Genomic DNA, 18,147 nt, shown 5'->3' with positions numbered 1-18,147 from the left:
GAGCAGGAACTGGATGCACTTTCTGCCCTATAAGGAAAAAGCCACTGCCCTGTATTGAAAGCTCTTATCTCCTTAAAACTTGTGTCAACATTCTCTGCTGAAATATTAGAGAAGCTGGGAGTAGGAATAATAAAAATCAGCAAAGCCCCGTTAATGAGCTATTGAACGAACTTTATAATTTTGTTTCCTTTTATCTTGCGAGACATAAGAAAAATATTAACTTGAGTTAGGACCTGCGAGCCAAATTATAATCTTAGGCATAAAACTGGTGTTAGTTTAACATAACCTAATCAGAAATAGCTAGCATTAGAAACTAATCCTGCAAGCAAGCTGAAAAATTAGGTGTAGATCTTGCCTTTTTCAACCTGATGCTGACTATGTACTGGGTTTCTAATTTCCAGGATTCCTAGCTAGGAGTGGTCCCAAATTATTTGGAGGAAACTTGTTTTTACTAGGCTTGTATATATAAATTTCTATTCCTCAAAAATTGATCACAAGCTTTTTCCCCCTTTATTTCTCAAATTTGATAAATGCCAATCATAGTTCATAGCTCCTGGATTAAGAGTTGGCTTTTCAATGTTAACCTGTGATCCCAGATGGAGTTTGCTGTATTCCTTTGTAAGGCAAGGAAACCTGGAGGGCATTTCTGTGGCTGGGAAAACAACCTGACAGTTTGAAATGAAGTGAACTTTTTTATTATAGCAGAGGTGTATCCCTATTGGTAAAGTGTTGGAATTCATTACTGTCATTCTAAACTCTATCTCCTGCCCAGGTGATAAAGGAAGTAAGCAATCCCACTGGAGGAGGATTAAATGGAAATGAAGTTCCTCTTTCTCCTACACTTACCTACAAGATGGATCATGATAAGGTAAAATTTCCTAAAATTCTGTTCCCAGGACAAGCTGGACATCATGCACATAACATTCATACTATTCAAGTGTACCTTTCCACATATAACTAGCAAGTGGAAGACGGGAGAATATAACCCTTTTTTTAATCTGTTGTGATCCTACCCTTAATTTAAACAATACCCCATTGCAAGAGAAAAGGCTCCATCCTGATGCAAGTAGCAGCTGGAGGAAGAGATTTTCATTGGAATCGGAAATAAAAAATATTTATAGGTAGTCCTCAACTTATGACTATAATTGAGCTCAGACTTAAGGTTATAAGTTGTGCTGGTCATTAAGCAGGTCCCTGTGTGACCAAGCACAATTTTACAACCTTTTTGGCTATGGTAGTTAAGTAATCACTGGTTGTTAAGTGAACAAAGTGGTCCTTAAGTTAGTCCATTGTCCACGATAGGCATTTCTCGCTGGAAACTGGAAGTAAATGCTGGTTTTGGCATTTAAATACTGGTTTTGGCAAGTGTAAAGTAAATTGTGATCAAATGACTGCAGGACATAGCAAATGGTCATAAATGTGAGTAGTTGCCGGACACCCAAAATGCAATTCTGTGACTGTGGTGATGGGGAGGGACGGGCAGCTGTTGGAATTTCAAACCTAGTCATAAGTAACCCTGGGGCGATCCATTGTAACTTCAAATGATCACTAAACAACTGGTCATAAGTCAAGAACTATCTGTAATTGCATTACATTTTTTTTAATCTGCCCATCTCCTTTTGGAACACTTTCCTAGCCCCCCTCCCCCCCCTCCAGTGCCAAGAATGGTTCTCAGTCTGAATTAGCTGTGCAATCTTTATCTCAGAGCTGTAAGACCAGCATGTGGCCCACTTATAAAGGAGACACCTGTCTCTGACATGAAGATTTTGGAAGAAGACGCTATAATCTTCTTTGAAGGAGCATAAAGCAAACTCTTTTAAAAAAAAATCAGTTCTTAAGTAACCAACAGTAACATTACTGATGGAAATGACTAATTTTTGTCTGTTTGTTAATCAAAATATCTGTGCTGCTCTTCAAAACTAACTTTTCCCAGAATGACTTACAAGTGTGTATTTTCAAAGTAAAGAGCATTTGAGTGCTATTTTGGATAGCAACCAAGATCACTTTCTTCAATGAGCTTTGCTCAGTGAAGGCAATTAATCTATAAGCATTTTGAGCCTGGAGAGGAAGCCCTGGGGGGGGTGGGTGGAATAATGACAATGCACTGAATGTATGTTCTTCTTTGACCAGAGGTCATCTCAGGATAAACATACTTCTGACTCTGACAGCATAGCAACAACAGAAAATAGTTCTTCTCTGCCCCAAAGGGAGAGCCACGAACAAGGTGAGTCTGATATCTTCCCACTTTATAAGGGGGGAGAAAAAGCTGAGAATTAGAGCACATACACTATAGGACTAAGTATAGTCACTAACACTAGTGATATTACCTAGTTTAGTAATGAAATATCTGCAAGGAGGTCAGAAGTACCAAGGTCAGAAGTACCAAGGACTCCTCATGTCAACTCTGAGCTACAAATATTCTCCTTTATTGGTACCACAGAGGGATAATTTAAAACTTATCCAGTGTGTCTAAGAATTCATTAGTAAAAGATAATATCAATAAGCTGTCATCAGACTTAACTACTTGATCCATTCTAGTTTATCCACCTGGGAGTTACTACTCTTTTTATTCAGGATTTCTCCCTTCAGCCCAACTCTAGGTGAACTAGAAGGGATACAGTTTTAAATCTTCCTGCCCAAAGCCCAGATATACAAAAACTACAAATGTTGGACAAATCCTAAAATACAAGAGGTAACTGTGTAATTGTGCAGTGTTATAATCAATAAATATTTTAATGAAAAGATTTAACCAGACAATCCCTTCAATAAGACATATAAAGAGTTTGCTGCAGTGGTGGGTTCCGGATCCTGCTGCAACCGGTACGGTTGCAACGGGGCTTGGCGTCCTCCACATGAATGCGTGCAGCACGCGCATGCGTCTTACCCACCAGCAAAGCCTCTGTGACGCTCCAGCTGCTCGGCAGAGCATCGCACAGGCGCTGTACATGCCGTGCGCATGGGCAGAAGCGCAGAAGAGTTTAAAGAAAGGTAAGGGCAATGGGCAGGCGGCTGGGCCCTCCGGAGCACCGTAGCAGAATGGTACCTGGCACTCCGGGCAGGCACTGGTATGCCCGTACTGGGGTGTACCGCCTGCAACCCACCACTGGTTTGCTGAAAAAAAGGAATATAAGGAAAATAAAGGAAGGGAATCACAAGTAGAAATCCAAGTAGAAGCAGTGCAGTCTTGTACCTATTTTGAAAAGTCTCTGTGGCAAAGATGCTAAAATGACCTAAGCTTAAAGGATATATACAAAACAGATGTTTTCCTAAATGGCTTCCTGCCAAACAATTGCTAGTCATCCTTTAAGAAGCATCATTTTTCTGCACTCCCTTATCTTGTTCCACTCATCTATTTATATCACCTAATAAAATAACTTTTCCTAAAATTTATCTTTTATCACCATTCAATGAAGCATATCATGAAACTATCACCAACTTATAAATTTGTCGTTTTACATGCACCTTTAGCTATCTAGATAACATCAGTCCATACCATCTAACGTACATTTTACGCCTTTTGTCCCTAATTACACCTACACACTTTTACTTCCATCAGCTCAGCTATGCAAAACCCAGCACCTTCATCCAGATGTATTAGACTTTTTCATTATTATTATTTTCATTTGACAAAGATGCAATGTACGTGCAGCTATCCTGCAACATCCTCTTGCCCATTTTCACACAGAAGGTAAAACAAAGCATACACTTTTTAAAAAAGATAGAAGTTGAGCACAAGATTATTTTTTTAAAATAGAAAAACAATGAAGAGGCAAAAGTACATGATCTTCCAGAATACTATTTATTTGATAAATGTCGAGATATTCTCTAGATTACTATGGAAGACGGGAGGAAAACCTTTAATCCAGGGGTGTCCAAACTTGGGAACTTTAAGACTTGTGGACTTCAACTCCCAGCATGGCTGGCTGGGAAATTCTGGGAGTTGAAGTCCACGAGTCTTAAAGTTCCCAAGTTTGGACACCCCTGCTTTAATCTATTCATGATTTTTTTTTTGCTGGCTCAGATAAGTCACATGCAAACTTCATGTTCTGCTCCTTCTCCCAGGGAAAAGCAAAAAAAGTGGCTTGGCTGAACTCAAGGGCTCTGTGAGTAGAGCTGCTGGGAGAAAAATAACCAGGATAATCAGCTTCTCAAAGAAAAAGCCTTCCCCTGAAGATACCCAAACATCCTCTACAGAAGAAGACATCCCTTGCTGTGGTTTGTATTAGGACATGAGTAGAGCACATTTAAGAGAAAATCAGTCACTGGGGGGTAACCTGGGGGTTGGGGGAAAGGGTTAGGGATAGAAATGCTTGCTCAGCTATTTTCTTGCATTGCAAATAGATAATAAAAGTGACACATACATGCATGCTCATTTCTTCATGAAGTTTCAAAGGGAAATCCAGCACATAGTAGTCTTGGTTCTTATAGTAATCTCATGCATCCCTGGGATAATTCCTGCCCCCCCCCCCATTTCCATTTTTCTAAAACAATGAAACAATTATTTTGCAAGACCTTACATATTCTGATTGTTCAATCCAAGGGTCTTACAAAACTTACTTACCGTACTTTAAAATGTACAGCAAATCATTTAGAGCAAAGATGATGCCATTCTAAATTCATGCTGTGTGTATGTGTGAAAAATAGAGACCTATGTACTCAGGAAAAAATCTCATTGATAATAATGCTGGGAAGGAGAAATTTGTAACCATCCAGATGTTATTTAACTCCAAGTGTCCAGCTCCAGGGTTAAAAGTCAATTACATCTGGAAAACTTCAGGTTTCCTCTCCTTTAGTCTGAAGTAATTTTGGATTTGGGAACCAACTGCATCATATCTTAACTGCAACATTTTCTGATTGCCTAGGAAACAATCTCTGGAGCTTTTAATCTCTCTCTCTCTTTCATGATGGTCATTGCATTAATGCTGATCTTCTTTCATATTTCCTGGCAGGCTACTTGCATGTTCTTGTTAACCAGTGTTGGAAGGAACGTTGGTGTCGTTTAAAAGGCAACATGCTTTATTTCCATAAGGACCGCACAGATTTAAGGACCCATGTAAATGCCATTGTCCTGCGGGGATGTGAGGTGGCACCAGGACTGGGCCCCAAGCATCCCTTTGCTTTTCGTATCCTTCGCAATGGACAAGAAGTCTCTGCCTTAGAGGTAAAGGAGCTTTTAGTTTTCTTAAAGAATAAGAATGCTTTTATTTAGACCTCTACACGTGTACATTTAGGAGTGATTTTTCACTTTGTAGGTTCAGTGTTTCCATATCCTGTAATCCACCATAATTTATCTTCATTATGATTTCTTGAATAAGCTACAACACACGGCCACATTGCTCTAATTCATAACCCATTATTTCTAGAGCACAGTAGTTGAATTCACACAATATACTAAACCAAAATGATTTAGCATGCTATTGAATCTATTCACTCACACAGTAGAAAGAAAGAAATGGAGATGATCTTTATTTGATTAGATAGTACTGCTGTAAAGTTATATCTTTATCTTACTTACTTGCAGGAAAAAAATGTTCCCTGTTGCTTCCTAGAGAAATATTTATGATTTTACTTTTGTATATCATCTACGTTTTTAGGCAAACAGCTATGAAGATCTGGGACGTTGGCTTGGATTGCTGCTGGTTGAAACTGGTTCCCAGACCACTCCAGAGACCTTGCATTACGATTATGTAGATGTTGAGAAAATAGCCAACATCATCAATGCTGTGAGACACTCTTATATGTAAGGGCTCCTCTTACTGATATGTTTGTGACATAACTAGGTTGACAAGGGGTTCTGTGTCTGCCTCTGCAGATTGCTTCCATACTTTCTCCTGGTCAGTGACAATAATAAATTTTCTGATATTTCTTAAAAAAAATTCGAATCTAAATGGCAAATGGATAAGCATGGAATATAGGTGCCTTTTAGGCTACAAAAATAGCAATGAGAAGATGCCAATCTAAGGGTATCTACTGCTGAGTTCTTTTCTCTCTTCAATCAACAGAACATTGTTCTAGCGTGACATTTGATGTTACCTGTGCCAGTTTCTGTCATGTCTCTCTTCCTAGTCAGTACTCGTCACTTGATGTTCATTCATAGTAAGGAGTGCCTAGCAGATTTTAGATTGCCTTGAGGCTGCCCTTGGGCAGTGTTGGAATTGAGGGGATGGGATGGGGAATGTTGCTTAAGCATTGCTAAAACGAATGACATAAGCCAATCTTACTCACGGGCTTGAGATATAATGAATGCAACGTCATGGGGACATGATATAAGAGATTTGCTAGGTGATTTGTGACAGGGTTAGTGGAGACAAAGCCTAACACAGATAACTCATATATTCATGATATTTGACTTACTCTTTGATTCTTAAAAGTAAGCTACAAAGCTACATTGCCAAAAAAAAAAAATTGGAATGTCAGCATCTAGAAAGAAAACAAAAATGTATAATACTCTCTAATGTGAGAAATATATAGATATAGTCTTCAATGTATGACCACTCATTTAATAACCATTCAAAATTATTGCAGACTAGGAACGAGTGCTTTATGGTCCATAAAACATGTAAAACATTAAACTATCCTCCTACACCTCCCCGCAGTAATGTGCCTGCATGTCAGGCACTTGGCAACTAACTTGCATATAGGAACTGTTGCCCTGTGTCCCGTGATGTGATTACCATTTCCAGTCTTATCTGATGGCTTCCCCAGAAAAGCAGTGGGGAAACCCACAGGGAAGGCCGCAAGTGGAGGTTACAGAAGAGAGGGAAAATCCTTCAACAGACTGTAGAAACACAGCTGAAATTTTCAGGATTTTAATTCTATTCCTGTAGCTGCTCCTCGCTCCCCCGCTCCCTTCCAAAGGATTTTCCTTCTGTGAAAGGATGGGAGGGTAAATCCTTTAGTGTTTTGCAGAAATATTTGAGAGGGCAATAGATGGGAGTTTCTGGGGGAATTTCAGCTCTGTGAGAGCTGAGGTTCTCTCGGTAAACTGCTCTTTAGCTGTGTTTTGACTTAGTTTGATGTACCAAGTCCTTATGCAACAGCAAGCCCAAATTTGTCATAGGGACAGGTATCCCAAGGGATCCTCTCTCTATTTTGGATGTGCACTTGACATATTTTATATTTTATATACTGTATTTCTGTCCTCCAGAAATGCTGGATTGCAGCTTGTAACAATAAACAACCATTACAAGGATTCAACCTTGATGCAGCTAAAAAGTCTTGATAAAGGAAATCTGCATGATATTTTATGTGATACATCCTCAAGAATCAAATTATCTCCTCCTATTTTTGGGGTTTTCCACTTTTTAAAAGGCATGTTCTCTCCTGCCTTACCAAAAACACTAGCTTTGGCTAAATACAGTAAGATGAGGGTACATTTGTCATGAATTTCCAGAAAAGTGTTTAGCTTCAGTTAATCTGGAGAAAGAGCCTTATCATCTTTACTTATTAAATGCTTGCTTAGAAAATTAAAACTGTTTTTAATCTATTTCTTCTTCTTCAGATGGGCCAGCTCCTCTCTTGAGAACCAAACAGAGCTAACCCGTGTGTTATATGATGAAGTCCCCTACGAGAAGGTGGAGGTAGCAAAAATATTATCCTTTTTTCTTTCTTTTTTTTAAAATTTCCTTGACATCACTATTCTTCTAGCTTGCATGTGACCCTCCCTTTCCAGTTGCTTGGCAACTTGTGGAGAACTGTTCCTAGGCAGAAATAGTAGGATAAGCTGTTTCCACAGTCTAGGGAAAAACTGGATTTCTTACTGATATCTCCTTGGTAATGCTCTTCATGACATCACAGTTGTTTTTCCTCTCCTGTTTCCTCCGTGCAGTCAGAAAAATCAGGGTGGCCATCAGGATCCCAGGTGAAGCGCCATGGCTCTTCTTGCAGTGAGAAATCACGTCGTATAGATCCACAAGTTAAAGTCAAGCGTCATGCATCAAGTAGGTTGGATGGGATTCAGCTGTCATGTATTTGTCATAATGCCATGGATCAACCAACTAAGAAAGAAGGAATGGGGGGCGGGGCGGGGAGGGATTCATCAGGAACTCCCATTCCTAAAAAATAAAATAAAATAAAAAATCCAGCTGCATAACACAACATATCGAAGCACAGAACTCATTCCTTGTTTGATGTTTCTGCTTTTGTCATAACTCTTAATTGCATATGATTTGCACGCCTCTTCTTAATGATCAAGGATTACTCATAATAATGCAAGAATCCCAATCTGCAGGCCTGGGCAACATCCTTATAAACTTAAGCTAATACTGTATTTTCCCTTTTAGACTATCCCATTCTTGGGAGACAGCCTTGAAATGGCAGGATCTTAATTTTCTGTTTGCAATTTCCTACCATGCTTTAAGAAAGTCCACCTTGGATTCCTGTGCTGCAATATAAATCCTCTGAAATTTGGCCTATGAGAACGGTGCTGTCCCGACGACGTACTGCCTAATAGCTATAAATCATTTTATCAAGGATGCTAGGTTGTGCTACAGTTGTGACAGGCTCACTATTAATTCATTTATCAAGTGTTAGAAATATCAATAATAAGCAATTTCTGGAAAACAATAAGGCAGCTATGTTGGAGTACAGGATGACATCTTGGTTTGAGTTTTAAATGGAGAATTATGTCTCTTTGTGCTTGGTCAGCTTCATTTGCTTTCTTTGCTGCTAAAAAAGAGCTCCCCTCAAGAACCTCTATGTTGTGTATGTGTGTGTGTTTGTGTAGATGCCAATAATTACAAATACGGAAAGAACCGGGCTGAGGAAGATGCTCGGAGGTTCCTAACAGAGAAAGATAAGCTGGAAAAGGAGAAGGCGTCCATTAGAAATGAGCTTATTGAGCTGCGTAAGGAAAAGCGGGAACTACGGGAGGCCATGAAGAGCAAATCAGGTACAGTCCTGCTTCAAGGCGAGGGCAGTGAGGCAGTGCCTTTTCTATTGTCCACTTTATAAAAGCTGATATTTCAAAAATCAAAGTTCAGAAGGTTTATGGAGATGGGTTTTTTGTTCAATATGTAATAGATAGAGGCTCTACATCTAAGTCTTCTCCCCTGGGAGATTTTCTTCATTATCAGTTTGGCAGACATTTCTGTTTGAAACTGTGCAGCACCTATCGTTCAAAGTGGCACCCCACTGCTAGGATCTCCCCAAAACCACCTGTGCTCTTTGCCTCCCTCATTTTGAGAGATCAGTGAGTTAGACTCACTATGAGAGTCTATTGATAAAGAAGAAACGGTGTCAGGTGATTCCTGCAAAAGATTACAGGTAGTCCTTACTATCATTTCTTCAACAACCATTCAAAGTTATCACGGAGACTTACAATGGCCCCTCAGAGTTCCAGGTATTACGACATCCCTGCGGTCCTAACATTGCGATTTCTGATGTTGTCTACTGGTTTCCCACAAGCAAAGTCAATGGGAAAGCCAGCAGGAAGTTGAAAATCATGTAAGGTCCTCACTTAATGACCCACACAGTCCTTGTTTAACAATGGCTAACCAAGACTAAGCAATGCAGTCACGTGGTACCATGCTTTACAACCACATCAGTGAGAGTTCCCAATCCCAATTGCCTTCGTAACCCGAGATCTACCTATACCTCCACATTATTCAAAGGTAGAACATGCTGTGAGCGTTGCATCTTGTTCCTTCCCATTTAATGCTAGACATATTGTTAATATGTCTTCAGTCTGCCAAATCCACACAGCTTCAAATTGATCACTGAAAGATTCCTGCCTTCCAGAAATGAAAGCTCAGGTGCTCCACCTACTGGAAAAACCACGCTTTCCATTTAAAAATATCAACACTATTACGGTATGTGAAAGCTTGGAAGGTAGAGGACAGTAAAAACTGTTATACATAGTCTTCGACTTACGACTTCAATTGAGCCCCAAATTTCTCTTGCTCAACAACACATTTGTTAAGTGAATATTGCCCCATGATCCCACCTTTCTTGTCACAGTTGTTAAGTGAATCACTGTAATTGTTAAGCTAGTAACACAATTGTTAAATGAATCTGGCTTCTCCAATGACCTCCCCCCCCCCGAGGTCACAAAAGGTGATCACATGACCCTGGGACATTGCAATCATCATAAATATGAGTCAGTTGCCAAGAGTCTGAATTTTGATCATTCGACCATGGGGATGCTGCAATGGTTGTAAGTGTGAAAATAGTCATGAGTCCCTTTTTTCAGTGGTGTTGTAACTTCAAACAGTCACTAAATGAACTGTTAAGTCGAGGATTACCTCTACCTTAGTTCTTTCCAGGGCACTTCAATGCAGTATACAACCATAATTTCTCAGCCTACTATTCGGTATCAGCCTAGAGCACTGAAAATAACCATGCAATCTTTTATTTAAAATTTAATGTGTGTGTGTGTGTGTGTGTGTGTGTATTCCTGTATACACATGTAAAAGATTGCATGGTTTTTTTCACTGCTCTAGGCTGATACTGAAATGATCACAGCTCTTGTCACAAAATTAGGAATAAAAGACATCCATAAATATTTCTCATCCAAGTATAGTGAGGAGGTGAAGAAACAAAATATACCCCCTATATCCACTGTAAGCACACACACTGGATATCTTTTTTAAAAAGCAATCATAAAATGAACAACAAGTAGGTTAAAAGTGGAGAAATAACTCCAGGAAAATAAAACCATAAACTATTTTCCTAGAACAAAAAGTATAAACAATCAACAAAGTTATTAATCTTCCGTTTGTTCAGCTCTTATTATCAATGTGACAAGAATATATTTCATTTTTATTTCCATGTACTATTAGTCTTCTTTAGCAATCTCTTTTATTCTCTCTCGCTTCTTCTAAATTTAAAACCATATGTGGTATTTCTGGGCTCACCCAAGAAGCAAGGTATTAAATCAGGGGTGTCCAAACTTGGGAACTTTAAGACTTGTGGACTTCAACTCCCAGAATTCCCCAGCCAGCATGGCTGGCTGGGGAATTCTGGGAGTTGAAGTCCACAAGTCTTAAAGTTCCCAAGTTTGGACACCCCTGTATTAAATGGAAAGTCTAGCCCAGTATTCTGCTGGGCCCAGGAAATTCACAACTAAAAATTAAATGGAGTAGATTTATCCTCAGAGAAATGGGGAACAATTTTGACTACTTATATTCTACCCTCAAAATAGACCATTTCTTTACATGACACTGTTGAGTGTTATTCTTGAACTTTGTTAGGTTCACTGGAGAACCATTTTAGAAAGACATATGAACTCTAGAATCTGCATAGTTTCACTAGTCTCATTTAGATTTTGCTTCATGTAAGTTACCCTGTGGTAAGATGTGTACAGCAAACAAATGTAATAATACATAGACCTTTCTGTGTTGGTAACAGGGAAAGACTTGAAGGAGCTGGAACAGCGTGTTGCAGCCTTGGAGGAGCAGTGCAAAGCAAATGAGGCAAGACGGGTAGACCTAGAAATCAAGCTGACAGAAGTGAAAGACCAGTTGAAGCAGTCGCTAGCAGGAGGGCCAGCTCTGGGTCTAACCGTAAACACCAAGACTGAAAACAAGGTAAAGAAATAGCTGTTTGCTTTTCCTACGTAAGGACAGAACAAAAATGATGACAGTCATGAAAATCCTACAACTGTTTATTTTGCTGGGGGCAACTATTTGAAATATCATGCATTCTTGTGTCATTTTCTCTGTTGAAATAAATCCATTGTATCCAACCTCATAATTAAATATTTAACTTGCACTTATTGTCCATCAATAAAACCAAAGTGCCTTTAGGTTCTGTGTGCCCAGTCTTTCTACTGAAAGAGAAACAAAAGGCATGGTATTGATTTATAAATGTGAATAACTCTATTTTGCATCATTTCCTACATCACGTAGCAATAAATGTACAGTTTTCTTTGCTATTTTACTGAATAGTATTTAATTGACAAGTTTCTGCTGTAAGCACCCGCCTTTGTTAGACTTGTTTATTACAGCACGCTTAGTGAGTGGCATTGCAAGAAGTTTGAAGAAGACACAGTGTACATGTGGGTCTTCTCTTGTCTCTTCAAACACTGCCCAAAAATATATTGTAAAGTGATATTGCCCTCTGAACTTTCAGGAGGTACAACATATTAACAGAATAACAGAGTTGGAAGAGACCTTGGAGGTCTTCTAGTCCAGCACCCTCCTCAGGCAGGAAATCCTATACCATTTCAGACAAATGGTTGTCCAATCTCTTCTTTAAAAGTTCCAGTGTTGGAGCATTCACAACATATGGAGGCAAGGTTTCCCACTGATTATTGTTCTGATTGTCAGGAAATTTCTCCTCAGTTCTAAGTTGTTTCTCTCTTTCATTAGTTTTCACCCACTGCTTCTTGTGCTACCCTCAAGTGCCTTGGAGAATAGTTTGACTCCCTCTTCTTTGTGGCAACCCCTGAGATATTGCAACACTGCTATCATGTCACCCCTAGTCCTTCTTTTAATTAAACTAGTCATACGAGACATAAACTAGGCGTCTTGGATGAATCTTATTTTCTCAGGCATCTCTCTGGAAGAGAGATGTTAGCTGGCCCTTGGGGAAGCAAACAGAAACCACAATAATTGAAATTAGAGATATCATTTTGGGGTGCCTATAGAAAGGGAAGCCAAGATATTCCAAGTTGGAAAGGCATCCAAGAAAGTGCTACTGGATTGTTAGAAGAGCAAACATGGGACAAAATAGAAAGACATACTTCAGTATCATAGAGATAATGATTGCATAAAGAGTGAAAATTATTCTTTTCATTTCACTCCTTTATTCGTATCAGAGAAAGAGAGTGTCAGAGGGTACCCTTTTCTAGGGGTGTCAAGTAATAATGACTATAGACTACTAAATATAAAACACATAATAATTGTAAAATCATAACAGCTGATTAATGGTATTCATTTAATAAGTCTTTGCATAATATGGGGGGAAAGTTTTTTTCTGATGTTGAAAAAGATTTTAAAAAGCAGGTATCAGACAAACCTCTCTAAGGAGCCATTCCAAAGATAGCTTAACTTAATACATCCTAATTGAGAAGACTGTCCCTACTCACCAGGCCTTAAAAGGTAGAGGCAGCTTTTGTCACTGGCCAATTTATGTTGGAGAAGGTTATTCTTTCCATTTCTAATTTTTTTCACAGAGATAAAACAGTGCCTAGCGAGTAACTCCTTGGAATAATAAGCATCGGTCTTCTTCCAGTCTTCAACAAAGTATGCCAAATATTTTGAGATTAAAACATTCTGACCCTGAACATTCCCCAGAAATCAGAACGGACTGGTTGGCTCTCTTCCAGTTTGGAACAAGCAGTTCCAAGGTCATCGTGGCATTCCAGGATTGGAACATTTTGACTTTGAAATGGCACACCTATATGACCGTAACCGTCTCTCATATTGCTTGCCTTTTTACAGGACACAGTTACCCAGCCAAATGGAAGTCCTCCAGACCATTTGGTCCCAGTTAACTGTGCATCAGAAATGAGGAAGCGAAGCCCCTCTCTCCTTCCTGCCAACAAAGGGACTGTGTTGCAGAAAGCAAAGGTATGGGGTCCATCTTCATACAAGAATTTCAGCCCTTTCCTTCTCCAAAAATTGCAAAGTCCTTCTATTATGTCCTTTCATATAACCTATTGCTTCCAGCTAGTTTATAAATAGCCTCATGCAGATACCTATTCTGCTGCCCCTATCTCACTACTGCCCTGAATATTGGGAAATGGGCAGTGGTGGGATTCAAATGTTTTTACTATCGGTTCTGTGGGCATGGCGTGGCTTGGTGGGCATGGCAGGAGAAGGATACTGTAAAATCTCCATTCCCTCCCCACTCCAGGGGAAGGTTACTGAAAAATCCCCATTCCCTCCTGATCAGCTGGGACTCGGGAGGTAGAGACTAGATGGGGGTGGGGCCAGTCAGAGGTGGTTTTTACCGGTTCTCCAAACTACTCAAAATTTACACTACCAGTTCTCCAGAACCTGCTGAATACCTCCTCTGGAAATGGGTACATAAAATGGCTTCCCTCACCTTCTTTCTTTTTCAAGATGAGTTTTCCAAATTACCTCCAGAAATGCAGGCCATAGTTAGTAGTAGAGAATTTAGATAAGGGGCCGAGGATCAACCTTCCTCCAGCCATGTTAATTGAGTTATGTCTGTGAAAGAGATTGGAGAGTAGGTGTGCAAGGTGCCCTCTTGTTTTCCACCACACCAAAAAATAGCCGATCCTAAATTTGGGTCTAGAGGGGCTAAGTGGGCTGGTGTCTCTTAATTTCCTTCAGTTGCTCTCAATGTTTCTGATTTAATGGTCTCGGAATGATTCCAACAAGCAAGTTATTCTACCACCAGATCTTTCGGCCTAGTTATAAACCTGCTCATTGGTTGTAGTCAAAGCCCTTAACACCAAGTGAGGCCATTGTCTCAGGAAACTGTTGTTAGGGGATTGGAAAAAAGACAGATGAGTTTGCCAGCTTGGCTTCCTTTGAAATGAAATTCAGATGCTGGTCCTATCAGCTCTACACATCAAATGGAAGGATGCCATCTTGCCTTTTGCCCATAGTGCAACAAAGTTAGGGTCAATCCTGTCAGAGATTGCTGACTTTTTGTGGCAAGGCAAAAATATACAATCTCTTTATGGAGGTTATGATATTTCTATAATAGAAAATATATAGTAATATTTTATCACAAATGTTGGTGAGAATGCTGTTGGTGATAAAGCAAGTTACAAAAGTTTCTAAAGAATTCCTCAGCATCATCCAAAGGATATTTAGAAAGCAACATTTATCCCAGGTACATAACTGTGCCTCACTTAATTTTGCCTCCTTTATGAAAGTTCAGCTGGACCCAAGATATCTACTCCACTCTGGCTTCAGGACTCAATTTCCTGATTCCTTTCTTCAAGTTATTCAAGCATGGATATCTCCTTTGTAACTTAGTGGCCCATAATGTTGTCCCCCCCCTTTTTTTTTTTTCTAGGAATGGGAAATGAAGAAAACATAAAGGATCTCTGGGCCTTCATCCCTGAGGTGAACTCCTCTCAGATACAGGGACACTCTTGAGAAAGGCTAAAGCACCACAAGAGTCTTTCACCCTGCAAAGAGTTTGCAGGATACTGAGGAATTTGGTTCCTCCACAGCGAGAGCAGCCAACTTCCACTAAATGAAGGATTAACAAGCAGAAGAGCTTTTGAAAACCGGCATGGGTAACAGGGAGGGAGGGGACATTGGGAAGCAGGGTGGGGGAAGAGAAATCTTTTCAAGGATGTGTTTGTTGTGTGTGTGTCCTTAGAGTACTCTTTGTTGAGTGGCCTAAGAGGAGCAACTCAGTAGGTTGGCCTGCCAAGCATCTGGACTGATCCTTTTGCTCTTGGTAATAAAGCAACCAGAGAATAGATATTTTCATGATGGGGATGATGGTGGTGGTGGTGGTAAATTTGTTCAGAGATCCTCATTCAAAAAAGAAATAATCATCTAAAACCTTGGACAAATCTTGTTGCGACTTCTCTCACACGGGAAGCAGATGAATATCCCTCAGTGCTAGGAAATGAGGCATGACATGGAAGTGCCTTAATCAGTCCTCATGGAGGATATTATTTAAGCCCCTGATTCTGTCAGCCTGATTCAAATCTCCTTTTTTTTCTGCAAAACCACATCAGGGCAGCAACTGTTGAGTAATGAGGGTACAATAGAGTCCCAAAAGAGAAGACCTAGTCAGAATGATGTTTTTAACTCAGGACTGCCAATTAGGAATATTCTCATAGTCTCTCTCTCTCTCTCTTTTTCTCTCAGGCTGCTATTTAAGATGTTTAATGTGTTAAATAAAATCAGTAATGGTTAGGAGGACATGGAACACTTTCTGGGTTTGGTTTGGTTTGACCCAGGAGAGATTTCGTTATCCTGCCTCAATTATTTCTACAATCCCCTTTCCACTTTTTTTCTATATAATCCAATTTGTAATGAGAAAGAACAATGGAGAAATTGATAGCTAAAGCAAGAGAATCAGCTTCTGCAAATGTATATAAATTGCTCCAGAGCTATATCTTTAAAGGTGCTACCTCTGGTCAATGCTGCTGAAGGACTTCCCCCATAAATCAGCCACTGGAACATGTTATGTTTGTTCATAATATAAGTTATCTTCTACTCCCATTTCTAAGAAAAATCCATCTTTTAGGCAGCAGTGGACAAGTTCATTTTACATTCCCTTTGCACTACATGGACGTTCAACTACCTTCATAAGCATAAGGTCTGTGGTCAGTTTTAGGCTTACTAATTCCTGGAAGATGTGAAGAAAACTGGAGCACAGCCTGAAGAGGAGACCTCAAGGAAAACCCCAATCAATGTCTACAATTACCTTCCTGTTGTGCTATTCCAGCAGACCAGAAGATATAGTGGTTTGTCTTTCATTCACAAACACTAAGTAAATAGGTGCTTTTTTCTTTTTGGATGCATAGTGTGATATATCTTGGATTATTTAAGAACTATCTGCACTTTAACATCTGGATCCTCTGCTCCACTGTCTTTCAATAAATATGATCTCTGTACAGAGCAGCATGTATTCTTCAGTTTTTCTTCAAACTTTTAAGGTAATGTTGGGTTGCAAACCATACACTGCATCAGTCTTCCCCAATTTTGTACTTTCCAGATCTTCTCTCTTAATTCGCCATAAGCCTTCTCGCTGGTCACGTTGTGAGATGCTTATGGGAGTAGGTCTAAAATCTTTGAAGGCACCAAGTTTGAGAACACAAAACCAAAGCTACAGTTCCATCACAGATCCATCACTTAAAACAGGGCTGTCAAACTTGTGTCATGCGCTGTCCACGCTGCCTGCTTTAGTGAAGGGGGGGAAGGTCCCGATACGTCACATGACACAGCCATGATGACACAAGTTGGCACCCCTGACTTAAAGCAAACTAAGTTTGGTGTCATGGGGAAAGTGCTGGCCTAGAAACCAGGAGATTGTGAGTTCTAGTCCTGCCTTACGCATGAAAGCCAGCAGAGTGACTTTGGGCCAATTACTCTCTCTCAGCCTAACTTGCCCCATAGGGTTGTTATTGTGGAGAAAATAGGAAGGAGTATTAGGTATGATTGCTGCCTTGACTTACTTATAACATAATAAAAGCAGGATAAAAATCCAATTATCAATCAATCCCCACAGAGAAAATAATGAACATATGTTAATTATTTCCTTTTGATTTTGGGACACAGAACAGCTGAAAACATTTGCACAATTATCTTGACTCAATTAGGCCATGTAATACTTGCTTTAAAATCCACTTTCTATAATAAAGTTCCTTAGGGTCTAAAATTGGAGAAATATATTTTTTAAATGGCCCAAACGTACCACAGAACTATGATTATTCCTAGATTGACAAATAACAGTATTATTATCTGAGATTTTAGTGGTTTTTCAATTAATTTCATTATGCTCTCAATTCCAAATGGCTCTGAGCAGCTTACATCAAGCAACAAAAAATATTAAAACAATTACAACAAAACTATAGGTACATTCCCATATGGCACCACTTGCTGTGCGTTGGTCAATGTTCATTGCTCCCAAATGCTTAAGAACCATGTTTTCAGTTACGTACCACAGGGATTCTGAACTGATAGAATGTATCTTTCATGCTGGATTCAAAAGGAATCTAGGTTAAACATGCAGTAAATCAATGAAATTTCCAGACTTGATGTAAATTATATGTACAGCACCAATAAGGCAGTAAACATATAGATGATGTTGGTTTTTTCCCCTTGGGGGAAAAATAGGTTTTTCATAAGAGACATGGTGCGCGTCCAAGTACCTTGATAAGAGTGGATGCCTTTTAAGATAACAGTTGAGAATTGGTCTACTACGCATGTCAGCAACCCATGGCTCTGGAGCTGCATGCGGCTTTCACCCCTCTGCTCTGGCTCCTTTTCGGGTGATCCCACCACTGGCTGGCCCCCGCCCCTCATCCTCCCAGTCACTCCTTGCCTGGCCTGAGAAGGTAAGGGCGATGGCGGGAGATGGAGATTCGCTCCATATTTCAGAGCAGGAGCAAAGCACCCCTGAACTTGCTGGGTCTCGCGAGCACTTCTTCGGGCCCTTCTTGGTACTGTGCGCCCCTCGGTCACTCTGGGAGATGCGAGACCTGCTCTCCGCCCTGAAATACTGACCTGACCCAGTTGCAGCCACTGCTGTTGCTGCCTCCAT

The 18,147-nt window shown here is 39.9% G+C and overlaps 1 protein-coding gene across 1 annotated transcript in view; it reads left to right on the top strand.

Annotated features, from left to right (window-relative positions):
• Window positions 1-16,520, top strand: part of AFAP1L1 (actin filament associated protein 1 like 1) — an 88,997-nt gene extending 72,477 nt beyond the window's left edge. The window contains exons 9-19 of the mRNA XM_081937477.1: window positions 773-868; window positions 2,131-2,224; window positions 4,063-4,215; window positions 4,950-5,161; window positions 5,595-5,740; window positions 7,502-7,580; window positions 7,829-7,940; window positions 8,726-8,890; window positions 11,347-11,525; window positions 13,383-13,511; window positions 14,935-16,520. Of these exons, the coding sequence (XP_081793603.1) occupies window positions 773-868; window positions 2,131-2,224; window positions 4,063-4,215; window positions 4,950-5,161; window positions 5,595-5,740; window positions 7,502-7,580; window positions 7,829-7,940; window positions 8,726-8,890; window positions 11,347-11,525; window positions 13,383-13,511; window positions 14,935-14,958 (1,389 nt within the window). The 3' untranslated portion in view covers window positions 14,959-16,520. The remainder of the gene's footprint in view (window positions 1-772; window positions 869-2,130; window positions 2,225-4,062; window positions 4,216-4,949; window positions 5,162-5,594; window positions 5,741-7,501; window positions 7,581-7,828; window positions 7,941-8,725; window positions 8,891-11,346; window positions 11,526-13,382; window positions 13,512-14,934) is intronic.
• The last annotated feature ends 1,627 nt before the right edge of the window (window positions 16,521-18,147 follow it).

This window comes from Natrix helvetica (genome assembly GCF_964273705.1).
Source record: "Natrix helvetica genome assembly, chromosome: 1".
Classification (NCBI taxonomy): domain Eukaryota; kingdom Metazoa; phylum Chordata; class Lepidosauria; order Squamata; family Natricidae; genus Natrix; species Natrix helvetica.
Note: the sequence above shows the minus strand (reverse complement) of the source record. Positions and strands in the feature narration are given on the sequence as shown.